Source organism: Ischnura elegans, chromosome 3, assembly GCF_921293095.1.
Source record: "Ischnura elegans chromosome 3, ioIscEleg1.1, whole genome shotgun sequence".
NCBI classification, from domain to species: Eukaryota; Metazoa; Arthropoda; class Insecta; order Odonata; family Coenagrionidae; genus Ischnura; species Ischnura elegans.
This window is the reverse complement of record NC_060248.1, coordinates 103,754,447-103,768,942: the sequence shown is the minus strand read 5'-3', so window position 1 is coordinate 103,768,942 and position 14,496 is coordinate 103,754,447. Positions and strand designations below refer to the sequence as shown.

General features: G+C 39.5%; 2 protein-coding genes across 3 annotated transcripts in view; one reads left to right on the top strand and one right to left on the bottom strand.

The window, feature by feature from the left end:
• Positions 1-9,617, bottom strand: part of LOC124156278 (glutathione synthetase-like) — a 32,306-nt gene extending 22,689 nt beyond the window's left edge. The window contains exons 1-5 of one of the 2 annotated variants that reach the window (XM_046530723.1): positions 9,401-9,617; positions 9,183-9,293; positions 8,859-9,042; positions 8,696-8,771; positions 7,733-7,938 (exon numbers count right to left, since the gene is read on the bottom strand). In XM_046530723.1, coding sequence (XP_046386679.1) covers positions 7,733-7,938; positions 8,696-8,771; positions 8,859-9,042; positions 9,183-9,282 — 566 coding nt within the window. In that variant the 5' untranslated portion in view covers positions 9,283-9,293; positions 9,401-9,617. Of the gene's footprint in view, positions 1-7,732; positions 7,939-8,695; positions 8,772-8,858; positions 9,043-9,182 lie in introns of both variants that reach the window. The other variant, XM_046530724.1, reaches the window with a different exon arrangement.
• A 986-nt stretch (positions 9,618-10,603) lies between these two features.
• LOC124156279 (CCAAT/enhancer-binding protein alpha) lies at positions 10,604-14,074 on the top strand. Its single transcript, XM_046530725.1, has one exon. It carries the CDS (start codon positions 11,169-11,171, stop codon positions 12,579-12,581), a length of 1,413 nt encoding a protein of 470 aa, XP_046386681.1. The 5' UTR covers positions 10,604-11,168; the 3' UTR covers positions 12,582-14,074.
• The last annotated feature ends 422 nt before the right edge of the window (positions 14,075-14,496 follow it).

The following is a 14,496-nucleotide window of genomic DNA, read 5'->3' as shown; positions in this document are numbered from 1 at the left end:
ATGGGAAATTTTGTGAAAATTGAGCATATCCACCACTGGGTAGATGACTATAACACTTTTTGTAATGCATATACCTATATAAAGAATTTACACAAAATATTTGAAAAGGGGAACAAATGGAACCTTGAACTGAAGCAATGTGGAATACCAGTTTAAAGCTCTATTCATCTCCTTATCAAAAATACATGTTTAAATGGTTTATCCCTTCACAAATGGTTTTTATAGTTATGTATATCTACAGTTAGACTCAGACAAATTTCACAAAATTCCTGATTATTGGTGACTAGTACTTTTTAATAAATCAATCAAAAACTCAGCAAATTGGCACCATTTCATTACTTTCAAGTAATTAAATTCTCTGCATAGGATAGGGTAGCATTGAAAACACACATTTTTTACATCGAGTTGATGTGGAATGATCAAAATTAAATAATTCATCGCTGAAATCACTTAGTATTCTACAGTATTTTCAACTCAAGCAAATATTTGCTCTTTTGCCAAACTACTAACTCTTCCTCTGATCCCAGACTTTCACAATGTTGGTATAAAATGCAGAACACAAGAGACATGCATAAATATGAAGGCAGCAACAGTGTATAAGTTACATCTATAAGTGGACTAGTCATGATGTCGTGATGAAAACATACTAATGACTACAGCAAATTACATTGAGCTATTACTTTTTACTTTTACTTCTATTATTAAGTGACGAGCAAACATAACACAGACATATATAGAGAAAGTGTGTACCATAGTAGGTAACTATATATTCTCACTCTTTTATAGAATTAGCAGACAAATCTAATTCTCATGCTCATAAATCATAACAAGCATTAATACATGTAATATAAATTGCAAGTAGGAATTGTTTTAAACAGAATGTGTCAAGTATACTCAATATATTGACCAGAAGGGTTCAAACAAATACACTAAGGGTATCAACTACTAGAATAATAAGTTTTAATCCCCAGGCAAAGGCAACCCCAGACCAGCCAGGAAATCCACATTTTGGCCAACAAATTAAATTTAAGGCAACATTACATATTCAAATGGAGGAAATGTTTTTACAGAGCCAATTATGGAACGTCAACATTTATTCAACCATATTTATTAAACTTAGGGATTGGAAAAATGGATTTTGCATAAAAATTATTTACATCAACCACATAAAATCAGTCCACACCTCAGGATGATACCAATCATCACAAGAATAGTTATACCCAATGACCTGTGTATTCAATACTCATATTGTCCTAATGTTAAAATGTAAACAGGTACCTACTCTGACAAAATTGTATTGCACTGTGAAAATACAACAAGCTGTTTTAATCACTTAAGATCTCTCAGGTCCCTGTTTAAATTTTTCATTTTTCTATTGCTCGGTCACAAGGGTAAGGGAACACATTTCTTTGATCCACTGAATCACTGTGGGCAAGTTGTAAGAACAAATTACATATTTGCAAACAGAGGAAAGGCAACCAAATATTGATGTTATCTTTCTCCAAGCCCAACATCTAGTGATCCAACAGATTCAACACTTCGGAGTCAAGTCGCAGATATAAAAAACACCATCTTAACCATCTGTTTATTTACTGATATCAGAGCATATAAATAAAACACATTGAAATTCAACCAAAACAAAGTGAAAAAAACTGTCAAGAGGACAAGTATTAAAATTTAAAGAGTTTCAATGATGAATCTGGAAGACTATTATATCTCAAATCTATTGACATGGCAACAAAGCATAAAATACGGCTCTTCATAAAAAGTGTGTGACTTTTAACATTTCCTACGAGAAGGCAAATACTTCTCAAATCTGTAAGCAAAGTTAGTTTATATTTTCTGTACCTGAAGGATATTTAAATGTGCCTTATCATTAGTGAATTTTGAGTATGCAACTCAACATCAAATCTACATTCACAAAAGAGAAAAAAAAGAAAACCTCCACCACATAAAAATAAAGCATAAGACTTCAAGAATTAATCCTAAGCGGTAGCCTATTTCTTCACCAATGTAAACCAAGAGAGAATAAAAAGATTGCACCAATTAATATCCTTGTCTATCTATGTTAATCTCCCAAACACCTCACAACACATGCCTATAAAATTAATACAAAAACATAAGGATTTGATAACTTTAACTCCATTATATCAGCAACTTAATAGAAAGGGCTGGGGACAAATTAAATACAGTTACTTACAAACTTCTTATTTTGATACCATCATGAAGGATGATTATCAAATTTCATTAAGAAAATTCTCTGAAAAACCTCTTAGATTAAAAATAAAATGACAACATATTGTATTTCATTTTTATTATAAACCCTTCCACAGAAATTACTCAAGTTTGCTACATATGTGACTTACTCATGATAGTCACCAGCCATTTGAGGCGCTTTGGAAGATCTAACACAAAACAAAATACTGAGGAAAGCTATTCATGTATTAAATGCAAAAAACAACAGAAGGCAAAGGGCAGCATAAGGGACCCACTGCTGTATCAGCAAAATGATAAGCAGTTAGACTTTAGGAGTCACAGTGATGACGGAAAGCCATATTTACATAAAGAATACACTTTCGACTTATTATTTCTGAGAACACTCACACTAGGAAAACCATGCAATAGGAAGAACACAAAACTTACTTGATGACAACGTAAGGTGAAGTGTAAGTGGCAAATAGGTTGATTTCACTGATGAAAAATGAAGTCATTAAGAGAGTAATTTTTAGCAACTCAGCATCATAACTTAGCAAGCAAAAAATCTGGTTCATAATGGAATCAAATTCATGCATAATATTTCATTCCAATACTACAAGCACAAAATATGACTTTAATATGAAGAAAAACTGAAGCATACACTGGGACATTTCCATATCATGCACGTCTAAATACTAATTGCAAAAAAAAACTAGAGACACTAACCACAACACACACCCAACCTTTTAACCCTGTTCTACTCAAGGCACTCATAGTTTCCACACAATATGAGGGATGTGAACCAAGATGGTAAACAAAAATGCCCCAATAATGTAAGTGCGAATCAATGCAGACAGAGATGGCACTAGAGGTAGATGCCATAAAAGAGAAAATTTACGATACAAGACTTCACTTCATGCATATGTTGCTCAGAATCATTTGCCCATTTCCTCTTTAACCAACAAACGGGACCAAATTAGGAAACTGACTTAAAAACAGGACCTCTTACATTTGGAACAGGAAGGCAATATGTAACATGCAAGTCTCCCCACTGTCCAATGGCATTGGGAGCATCAAGTTTGATAACTTGTGAGACATCAATAGGAGAATTACTAGCGAAATGGAGTGGATTCCATACCTTGACCTCTACCATGGGAAAAGTTGTCTCCAACTTATGAAAACAAACTAACACAGCAAACGTTCAGATGACTGTAGCAGTCAAGAGGAGACCAAGGAAGATGGAAACCCACAAGAAAAACATAATCTTCTTGACAGAGCAGTGCCATGAAATATCATCTGGGAGGGCACTTGATTGGGGTGGTTAAGAGGAGCACCTTCATTAAGTAGTTTCCAGGTGTGAATTGGATGAACTCCAGTTTATGGTCCTAGGAAGATTACCACCAACAAAGTATTGTGCTTACGCCATAGATGGGGCAAATATGGAGGCAATGATCCCAAAATATATGCACCACTTATCCATAATGACTATCAATACAAAATCAAATTGGTTGCATAGAAGAGACTCTAATAAGAGTGGGTTTTAGATACAGATGACCAGGACAAGAATTTTCAACCAGGAACTCACAGCTTTGCCCCCACACATGACTTTACATTTGCCAGATGCATCAGGGCAGTAACAACACAAGGACAACCTACCTGGCTCCAGTTGCTGATGCTTTAACAGGAGTTGGTTTAGGAGATGGGTCCTACCTGCACCCAGGCCAAGGAAGTCCATACAGATACTGCAAACAGTAAATGAGGACCTGAAAACCACAGAGTGGGAGATGATACCTGGGGGTACGTACTTAGTTTGGGATGTCAATGACGCAAGTGCAGAACCAATCTCACACCTTAGCAATAGACACTCGACCAGCCTTCATTAGGTTGTCCGTGAATACATGCTCCAGGAGATGGAGGGGGGAGCAAACAAAGAGAACCTAAACGAGGCTTACCATACAATCCTATATCTCTTTCTGAGGCTCATTACTTAACACCAGGCTGAGGTCAATGTGACCATACACAGAAGACTTATTCGCGGCTCACCAATGTGAATGGTAAGGGCAATACACCACAGTATTTAGTATGCATCAAGCACCACTTAAAGCCCATACCCCACAGCGATAAGCATCTTGGGCAATACTTAGTACCATGAGGCACTTAAGGAATCAGCTGGAGAAGGTACAGTACAAATTTTCTCGGCACAAAGTCATCAAGATAGCATAAGAAAAGAGGCAGTGAAATAACTGGCCAATGTATTGCGAATCTGAGATCTGACTGAACTCTGAATTGAAACTTTGAACTGACTGAAAATCTGAGATCAGACTGAACATCATAAGTTATTAAAACTTAGCTATTGCTCTGACATGGACACAGTACCTAAGTTCAGAAATAGAAGCCCAGGAAATTAAGAGGATGCCTAGTTGATATTACAGTTTTTATGAGTTATCACAAAATGAAAAAGGAAGAGCCTTGCATACTTTCTCATATTAGGAGCTTCACCATCATCTATTTATTTTATCTAATAGTGAATCAATAGAAAATAATGGAAGCTTTAGTAGCATAAGATGAACTATCAATCCTAACCATTTATGTATCCACAAGTTGGTTGCAACCAAATACATAATAATTTTGGATGTTTTCCAACACCATTAAAAATGTTTTAGTCAAATTCCACCAAATCACCTGCGCAACAAATATCTCAATTATAGTACATTCACACAAAGAAAGAGGTAATGTTTAGCAAATTTTTGACACTCAAATGAAGGATGAACTTGATTTAAAATGTTTTATACATTAACTAACAGGAAAAGGTCTTCAAATATTTCATGTCATAAAACTCTCACCTTGAAAATTCTGGCATCAACAGTTGATCATTCATGATCCAGGTGCCTTCCGTCACAAAAACAGACATTCAGCAAGTTAAACAAAAAAATGGCCCGACAAAGTTTCCCCATCTAAACTAAATCATTGATTTATAATGAATTTTTATCAAAAGCAGATGTCTTAACTATGCCAAAAGTTCTGAGATGCAAGGCTCTTAGCTATATTCTATAAAATTTTATACAGATGACAATATAAGTACCTCACAAATATAACGGGTAAAACTGAGACACTTGCTTTTACGTGAATGGAAAACCAGCAAGACATGATGAAAATCTCACCACAAAGGAAAATTATTTTTGGAAAGAAGTCAAGTTTTGAGGGGGAAACTCCCATTTGACCAAGCACTGTTACCCCCTCTCTGTAAGTTGAAGCCCATCAGTGAAAAATGAACTTAGCTAACCATACACATGAAACAGAGGAATTACCAATGCTTAATGTAAGAGAATAATGATTTCGAAGCATTGCATAGCAATCTAAAGCATGTAACAATACAAATGGATGTCATGAATTAAGGCAAGATGAAAAAATTGCAATCCAAACAGTACAATATGATCACTAACAGCAGCAATAAGCTCTATCTGGAAAGGCAAATTAAGGATAAACATTATTAACACATGAGCACAACACATACATTGAAAACAACAGCATTACTAATAGCGAGTAAAAAAAAAAATATGGGGACGATTAAATTGTATGCAATAAATTTTCTGTAGATTGATATCCCAGAATAAATTTTCCCACAATGAGATGGCTCTTACTGAGGACTTGCAGCATAATGAAAAGAAAACATCAGAAGTAACAATGAAGTGCAAGACTTCTTATCACATCCACTAATGTGGCAAAACCAAAAGTCTTTGAGCTAAATGATGTCCATTTCACAGCAAAATAAAACACAAACTATTTTTCACATCATGTTTCCAAAAATATAATAGAATTAAGATCTGATGACAAAGAATGACTGCTGAATTCAATAAAAGGGGACCAGATTAACTGACAGAAATTAAGGGGGAGAGACAAACATCAAATCGTCTCTTTCAACAGCCAGCACACAATGCTCAATAACTGAATTGGTTACACTTAATTCAAACATATCTAATAATGTAGCGGAAGATTACAGAAGAATACATTAAAATGAGGGCTGTATGTTCCTGTATATATTGTCTCATCTCATGAGATTTGCTCCATAACAACAAGAGGCAGAAAGACAAGAAAGTTTGATCAATGGTTAATAATGACGCCCTAAAAAATAAAATTCGAAATGCTGAATCAGATGAATGATTTTGGGATGGTGTCCCTTGGATAACTACAATGGCATCACAAAGGTAAGTGTATCAAAATTTTCTGCAGCAAAGTCCAGTAATAATTTTAGCTTAAAATTATCAGCAATATTTGCTTAATTCCACCCCAAATTTCTAACGTGGAAAATTAGCATTCCAAGTATGAGACGTTATTTTGTGGAATTGCTTCATTATAGAATAAAAAAAAATAACTTTTTTTTAATTCCACACTTTATGAAAACTTAAAGTGTGGAATAAAACAAAGTTATTTTATTTTATTCTATAGCACTCCAAGGTTTTCTTAAAGGTTGTTTCTGTAATAGGTCAGCAAAACAAGTGATAGTTTGTCAATTTTGTTGAAAAATATTTGGTGTGTATATGTATAGAACCATGAGTGAATATATATACCATGACTATAAAATACATACTTGGGGCATTTAAACACAATCAATTAGCTCAAGACAGCTAATTTTATTTTATTGGACACAACGTATGTAGTAATATGTAAATGTGTAAAAATGTAATATACCAGCATGTCCAATCATAACCAATATCCCTTTCTTTCTACTCTGGTTCTAACAGGATAAATGAGCAAATTGATTTATCAGACACATGGACACCTGTTTAAGATGCTACATGTGTTTTTCTACTACCTTCGTCAGACACTACTTTTCTCAACTACCAGCATAAGATGCTACTTGTTTCATTTACACTATGTCCTGAAAGAAAACATAAGTTTCTCATGTAACACTATACTTAAAGAATTAATACATTGCTCTGAATGATTTAATTTGGTGACGAATGCACACATTATGGAGTTACTTTTCAACAATTGTGGCACTTAGTCATGACATTTTTTAATTCATGTATAGGGAATGAGGTCTCAATGACACGAAAATGAAGACTCTCTCACTTTTAAGATCGTAATGACACAAATTTCATTTCAAAGCCTGAATTATAAGATCAGTTTTTACATTCCTCTCTCAAAAATGACATCTTAAGATGGAATTCTTAGGAAAATAGACATCCCTCTGCTTCCTTCATCATTGAGGATAACTCTTTCTCCTGTCTTTGGATATGTCATTAAATAGTTGATAAAATAGTAAATAAAAGTGCAAACATTACAAAAATTTAATGCAATGCCACATTCAGCTTTCAGAGCGATCATTTTCGTAGTTCCTGCAAAGCTATCCAGAGAAGTAATAAATTAATGTGATCCAGGCTTTCAGAAATAAAACTAGGTATTTCTAAAAAAATACATATTAGTGCACGTAAATTACTTCACCTGAAAAATAACATTCAGCATCTTGAAGAATTTGAACAACTCTAGTGCCTAGCCAAAGGAAAAAAGCAGGAAGATATAGCAAATGTACTACCTCTGTATAACTCTTGAAGCTGGCCCCAACCAGCCAAAGCCGGAGGCTATTGTATTGACTTCAACTTGCTTCCAGCAGCAATATGGATTGCACAGGACCTTATCCTGCTCTTTTACCGCAATCTTCGGACAACATTCTTTTCCAATGCAAGTCTCTGGGTCTGACTCCAACATCAAATCAGAACGAATCAACCCAAGAGATATGGGCTTCAGAACAACAGCAAAAGAGGAAATTATAAAGCTGTATCTGCATTACTAGAGCACTGGCTATGCTATAAGTGGCAAAATGACTAACAAATTTCATGAGGAAATTAGCAGATACATTTAGCCTTGAGAGGAACAGTTATGGATGAAATGAGTTCAGGAATCATTGATGATTATGATTGGTATAATTTGCTTAGAAAATATGAAGTGATAGAATTTATATATGATCCTCTTTTTATCAGTGAAATACTAGTCATAAATTTTTTTACCACCAATTGGTCTTATACTGAGTCGATGGAGAACTTAAAAAAAATAAAAAGTGCAATAAAAAACATGGACATCATGTGAAATATCATCATTAGATCTATGAATATGCGCAGTTAAAGAATTCAAGTTCCACATATATGAATACCTAACACAAAACTAAAACATTGAATCAAATAGATTCTTCCATTACCTACACAACCAATGGCTGTGGTGGAATATTACTTTAGCACAATGACATTGAATTTTTGTGCATATACCAGAATAGAAATCAAATGAACAAATACGCGAGCGTCTGCTCATTGTGGTAGCTTTAATTTCCTATTAAATGTAAATGAATCATAGAAAAAATATCCTCATTAGGAGAGGAAGCTAAGTTTTTGACATCTTTATAAATATTAAATTAATCTAGAACAGTGTTTCAATGGAAATGTTGAACAAAATATTTGGGTATAGGAAAAATACTAAGGATAATACCGTCTCCAACAACACTGACCTGTGTAAAGCCTTCCTTCCTAACAGTCTCATAAATCTGAAAGAGTCGTTTAGTGAAGTCGTCCACTTCAATTGTGCTACAATAAATAACATGCAAACCTTTAGTTTTCAAGTGTTATGAATATCCCAGGAAATAATATATAATAATGGTATTCTTTTATTACCTTTTCAGACTCTCAGACAAGAATTCATAACTATGAGCAACTTTATGCATCAGTTCATTGAGAATTGGCTGAATGGCAACAGCTTTCTCAAACTCCCTTTTGGGGAATGTTGAGGGTAAGAGCATAAATGGAGCAAAATGTAGCTCATTTTTGCTGAATTTCAATTTCGATCTCATACCGGCACCTAAAATGAAGGTTTGCATGTGCATACCTATGAAATTGGCAGGTAGATTCCAAACTCACTGAGTGTAAACGAATGTCATTCATTATGAACCAGTTTTTTTCAGATATGATCATAGGAGAAACACAATTCTAACGCCATACCGTTCATTATAGCCCAATCCTTAGCTTTGTCCACCAAATCTTCCAAAACGGAATCCTCTAGAGGTAAAGGAATGCACGGCTCCAGGCGAGGTATTTCCATTTTGGCCAATCCTGGATACCAATTAGAAACGTATTCTTTCAACTCACTCGTTTCCTAATTACCTGCATTGAACTTCGAACCTTCCACCCCAAACGAAAGATAAACAAGATAAACACACCCACTCTAAATGTCGGTCTAGACACAAAAACGTGGCGTTTAAGTGTTCGGAGCGAAACTTAAGAAAATATTGTAAGCTTTCACAGAAGATTCATTTAGATGAGGAATCGTATCCTTAACTCATATCCAAAATATTTGCACTAATTACACGCATATTCACACCGAGTCGTAAGAACAAACAACTTTCAAATTTGAGATTCACACTGTCGACAACAGATGGAGACTCTATGACAGAGCCACAGAGCGCTCGAGGCGAAGGCGCACGAAGTGAAATTTATCTAGCGGAGGATAGCAGGGGAATTGCGCAACTAGACGAAGTGCGGTGGTCATGATGTACTTTTTCGGCAAATTGTTCTTTCACGAGTGAAAATTACGCGAAATAAATCGGAAACACTGAAATTTTCATGCCAAGCGAACGAAATAAAATATAATTCTTTCCTTAAACAATCAAACAGCAAAATTTAGCTGTCGCATTTCGCGCATAATAGAATAATTGATCCCTCTTAAAATGCTGTCAAAGAAAAGTGTAGAAGAATATTGCAATGGACTTTCAATGATTGTTATAAGTTAACTGAGTTCGCCCCTTGAGAATGCCAATGAAAGAGAAATGTATTGTGAGAAAAAATTGTAATGCCAGAGGTTGTATATGTTTCTTCGGGGAAAAAAACTAAGCGACAAAGCTAAGATATGGCACGTCCGAAGGGTAATTTTAGTATTACTATACGTTGTCATCATATTATCATTCTTTTACGCCGTTTAATTTTTTGTCGTGAGTGATATTGTACATTGCGGGGCATGTAAAAAATCTTCGATTCGTTATATATACTAAATGGTTAATTAGCCATTTCTGTTCAAAATTGTGGTAGAAAACATACATCCTTCAAGACAGATAACCACGAATTCCAGCACGCATGTGACTAGGAAGAAGGATACGTACGTCACATAAAACGTCACAAGATGAGATTCACCATTGGCATTGGGTAGTTCTCGATGCAAAATTTAAAGATTTAAAAATGATGACTGGGTGTTCAAAAATAATTATATAAGAGTATAAATTATAAAATAAAAGACATAAAATGAAATGACATGAAGAAACAGTCATATATTACGATAACTTTCGGAGAGAATATCACTCCGCGGCGGAGGACTACAAACTTGAGTTGGCGCTGCGGTCGGGTGACGGTGTGTTTTTCCTGGTTGGTCTTGCGTCAGATAATCAGACAGCGTTAAGGAGTCGGAGTGGAAGGTTGGTTCCCGAGGAAAACCGACAGTCCTCCCTCCCTTTTTCGTATCATACTCTCCCTCTTGTTGCGCGGGTGTTTCTTATCGTCCGTCCTCAGCGACTCCCCTAGTTGGAGCTTGGACTTTCATCTCTTCCCTCTTCGTAGCGTGTTTTCTGCGAGTGAAAGTGCTTTTACTCTTCAAGTGCCTTTGGGAAAGGGAGTTTACCAAGTGCGCCCGCTATTCCCTCCTACGCCCACTTTTCGTCTCTCCGCCCGCAAGGGGGCGAGGCGCTCCTGAATTGTCCTCCGGTTGTCCGCACGCCAGGCGCGCGGACACTCTCAAAGACGGCCGCCCTCACGGATTACGCGGTGCGGGGACATTTCTCCCAGAGGGAAGGGAACTCATCGGTAATCAACACTTGGACTCTGACCGGTGGGGAGAGTACATCAGGTGCCTTCTCCGAAGAGTGGGAAGAGGAGTCCGTCCCTGGCGTGGAGCCCGGGTGCCCATCTCCTGGTCCGCCAGCATGCTATTTCGGCGCCGTGATGGAATCACCTCAAATGTATGACACTAACGCCGCCGAGGCGTCCGCTGCCGTGGGTGCCGGTAAGAAGGCTCTTGGCAACGGACACCACCACCCGCTGGGCCACCAGCAGCAGCATATCCAGCACCTCAATCACCAGCAGCATCCCCAGCACCATCACCTCGCTCACCACACCCAGCAGCACCACCACCACCTCCAAAACAGTCAGCCCCACCCCCAACATAACCACCACCAACACCACCACCACCAGTCCTACGGTGTCGTGGTGACGGGCAACGGGCTGAAGCCCAAGCCCGTGGTGCTGGCCGCCTATGCGGACGGCCTGGCCGGCGGTGGCGGGGACTTGGCCGACCTCAACACCCCGGAGATATCGCTCGACCTCCAGAACCTCATCGACGACAGCCAGTTCGGCGACGGTCTCTTCACGGACATCCTGAGCGCCCCCGGTAAGGCCACCGCCGTCCACCACCACAATCACCACCATCCTCACCACCTCCACCCGCACCATCCCCAGCAGCACCAGCTGCGGACCGCCCAGTCCAGTTCGCCCCCCACGAACCAGCAGCAGTCCTCCTCGTCCCCGCCGCCCCCGACACCCACCTCGTCGCCCCCAGCGTCGGCCTCTGCCGCCGCCCCGTCCTCCGCCTCGTCCTCGGCGGCCTCGTCGCCTTGTTCCGTGGCTTCGTCGCCGGGCGGGGGTTCGAACCCTGTGGTGGTGTCCTTCCCTCAAAGAGCCCCCGCGCAGTCCGCCGCTTCCACCCTCGCCTACATGCCTCAGCCCGTGCACTCCGGGGCCAACTACAACGGAGGCGGTCCCAGGCGGGGGGCGGAGTCGCCCTCAGTGCCCATCAAGGAGGAGCCGATAGACCCGCAGGACTTCCGGGCCTACGCGCCGTCGCAGCAGCAGCCGCAGCACCACCCGCCGACCCCGTCCCCGTCCTCCCCCTCGGCCTATGCCGCCGCCTCCCCCAATGGTTTCGGGGGCCCCACGTTCACCACGCTCACGCCCTCGACGGTCCCGGGGGCGGGCGAGCACCATGCCCACGGTAAGCCCATGGCGAAGGGCGGCCTCCTGGGCAAGCGGAGCTCGTCCTCGTCCTCTTCGTCTGGCGGTGGTGGTGGCGGCAAGAGGATCGACAAGTCCAGCGACGAGTACCGCCGGAGAAGGGAGAGGAACAACATCGCGGTGCGGAAGTCTCGTGAGAAGGCGAAGATGCGGTCTCGGGAGACGGAGGAGAAGGTTAAGCTTCTGGTGAGGGAGAACGAGAGGTTGCAGAAGAGGATCGAACTCCTGAACGAGGAACTGAACGTCCTTCGGTCGTTGTTCACCAATGTCGGTGTCCTCCCGGAGCACCTGCACCGGGAACTCAACAAACACCTCGAGTCCTTCCAGCAGCAGCACCAGAACCTCTGAGAGTGATTGAAAGTTTTTGATAACGTGAGTGTGATTTTTTTGAAGAGACTCTCCGGTCTTTCCGAAAGGATTCGACCCTTTCACTCAAAGCGCATATGAAGTTGCCTTTCTCAGCCAAGTGTCTTCGCCGCAAAGTTTTTGGGAGGAGATGGGGAGGAGGGCTCTTGTATGTTTTAGGTGTTCTCTCTCCCTCAGTGAGGATACGGACGTAGTTGTGGTCGTTATCATCTTTTGGAGAGGACACGTTTATCCGCCCACTTGTTTATTTTGTAGTCATTTGTTAATGGGGCTGTGGGGAAAATGTGAACGTGTTGTGATCGGTAAGCTATCGCTCGGGTGGGAGGAAAGGGGGAAAGTGTTCATAACTTTTTGACTGCTCTTTGAAAGAAAAGAAAATTGTTTCTATTCCCGAGTGACGTGTTGTGCGGTTTATTGAAGTACATCTTACCGCCTTTAACTCTTGTTTTCGTATCTCAAAGAAAGAGGAAGGACTGATGTTGAAACAAGGCATGGAAAAAACGCTATTTTTTTCTCACCTGTGAGGTTTATTGACGCGTTATTTTCTAGATCCTTGTGTCCTCGTGAGTGCGGGTTTTCAACAAATTTCAAGTGTATATTCATGCATATAAATATATTTTTAGAATGTAAACTTCTTTTAAAACACAAGAGAAAGACTTATTTTTTGTGATGTTGCAGTGCTTTTGCGGGAGGTGACGTGGAAGTGTGAGGTTTCGGGTTGGAAAAAAGACAAATGATGTGAAGAGTACGTTTAGTGTCACCGTGATGAAGAGTGTGTCCATTATCCACCCATCCCATCACCCACGTGAATCCCTGCCTCCTTCACCTCAGCATCTTGTTTCCCCTTTGAAAAAATCCTCCCCGCCCCAAACATCTTCCCCACCCCACCATTTCACTTGGAGGGGAACCCTTAGCGTTAACAATGAAACCTTTTGTAGATATTCATTTCAATATGTTCACGTACAAGTTTGTAGCATATTGTTAAATAGTAAAGTGACCTTGTTTCTTCTCAATCTCTGTTTTTAAATATTCACTGTCCTCATTGTTGTCAACTGTAGATAAGATAATGCAACTCCAAAGAATGAACAGGCCTAGGAAGGCAGGTCGCTGATGTGCTCTCGTTGCTTAAGATGTTCCCTCACTTGTTCATCAATCGAGAAATCGGGTTCGACAGCGTACCTCCTCCGGCAGTGTTTACAAAAAGTTGTTAAAATTGTAAATTGTAATATTTTTGTTAAAGACAGCAGTGATGTGTGATCTGTGACGTTATCACCACTACGAGTGGTACAGTCGACCTCAAAAAAACTGTCTTTATAATACGTTATTATAAATATATAGAGAGATAAAATTATGTATACACATCTTGTATTTATGACAAGTATTTATTACATTACAGTGGTGATTGTTAACCAATGAAGAAAAAGTAAGAGTGTGAGAATTCATGTGCACAAAATATATTTTGATAGAAAAGGAAATGATTGTTATCATGTTTTATTTTTTTCCCTTTCCCTGCGAGTACCTGTTCCCCTCCAAGAATCAACAGGTGTCTGCGTCGGAGAGGAGACGCGAGAGAATTTGATGCTATCTCGTGAGTCGGTGAGAGGGAAAGTTATTTCTGGGTTAGCTAGCTAAATCTCAGTAAGGGCGTAAAAAGTAAAAGTTGTGAATTGGGGTCTGAAAATTCTCAGTCTTTTTTCCTTGCCTTCAGATGGAATTTATGTGTACGAAAATTGCCCGCGAGAAGCTAACTACTGATTGCAGAATTTAATTTTTATTTAAAATGGGGCTTGGGTAACTTAGATTTTCATTCATGCCTTCGCTATCTTGGCATCTTGCTAATCAATCGAGATTAATCTGCAGGTGATTGGCGCGGTCGGTAAACCACGTAATACTCGTT

Excerpts from the sequence above, each read along its gene's own strand:
- LOC124156279 (XM_046530725.1), top strand. The coding sequence starts at position 11,169 with ATGGAATCACCTCAAATGTATGACACTAACGCCGCCGAGGCGTCCGCT.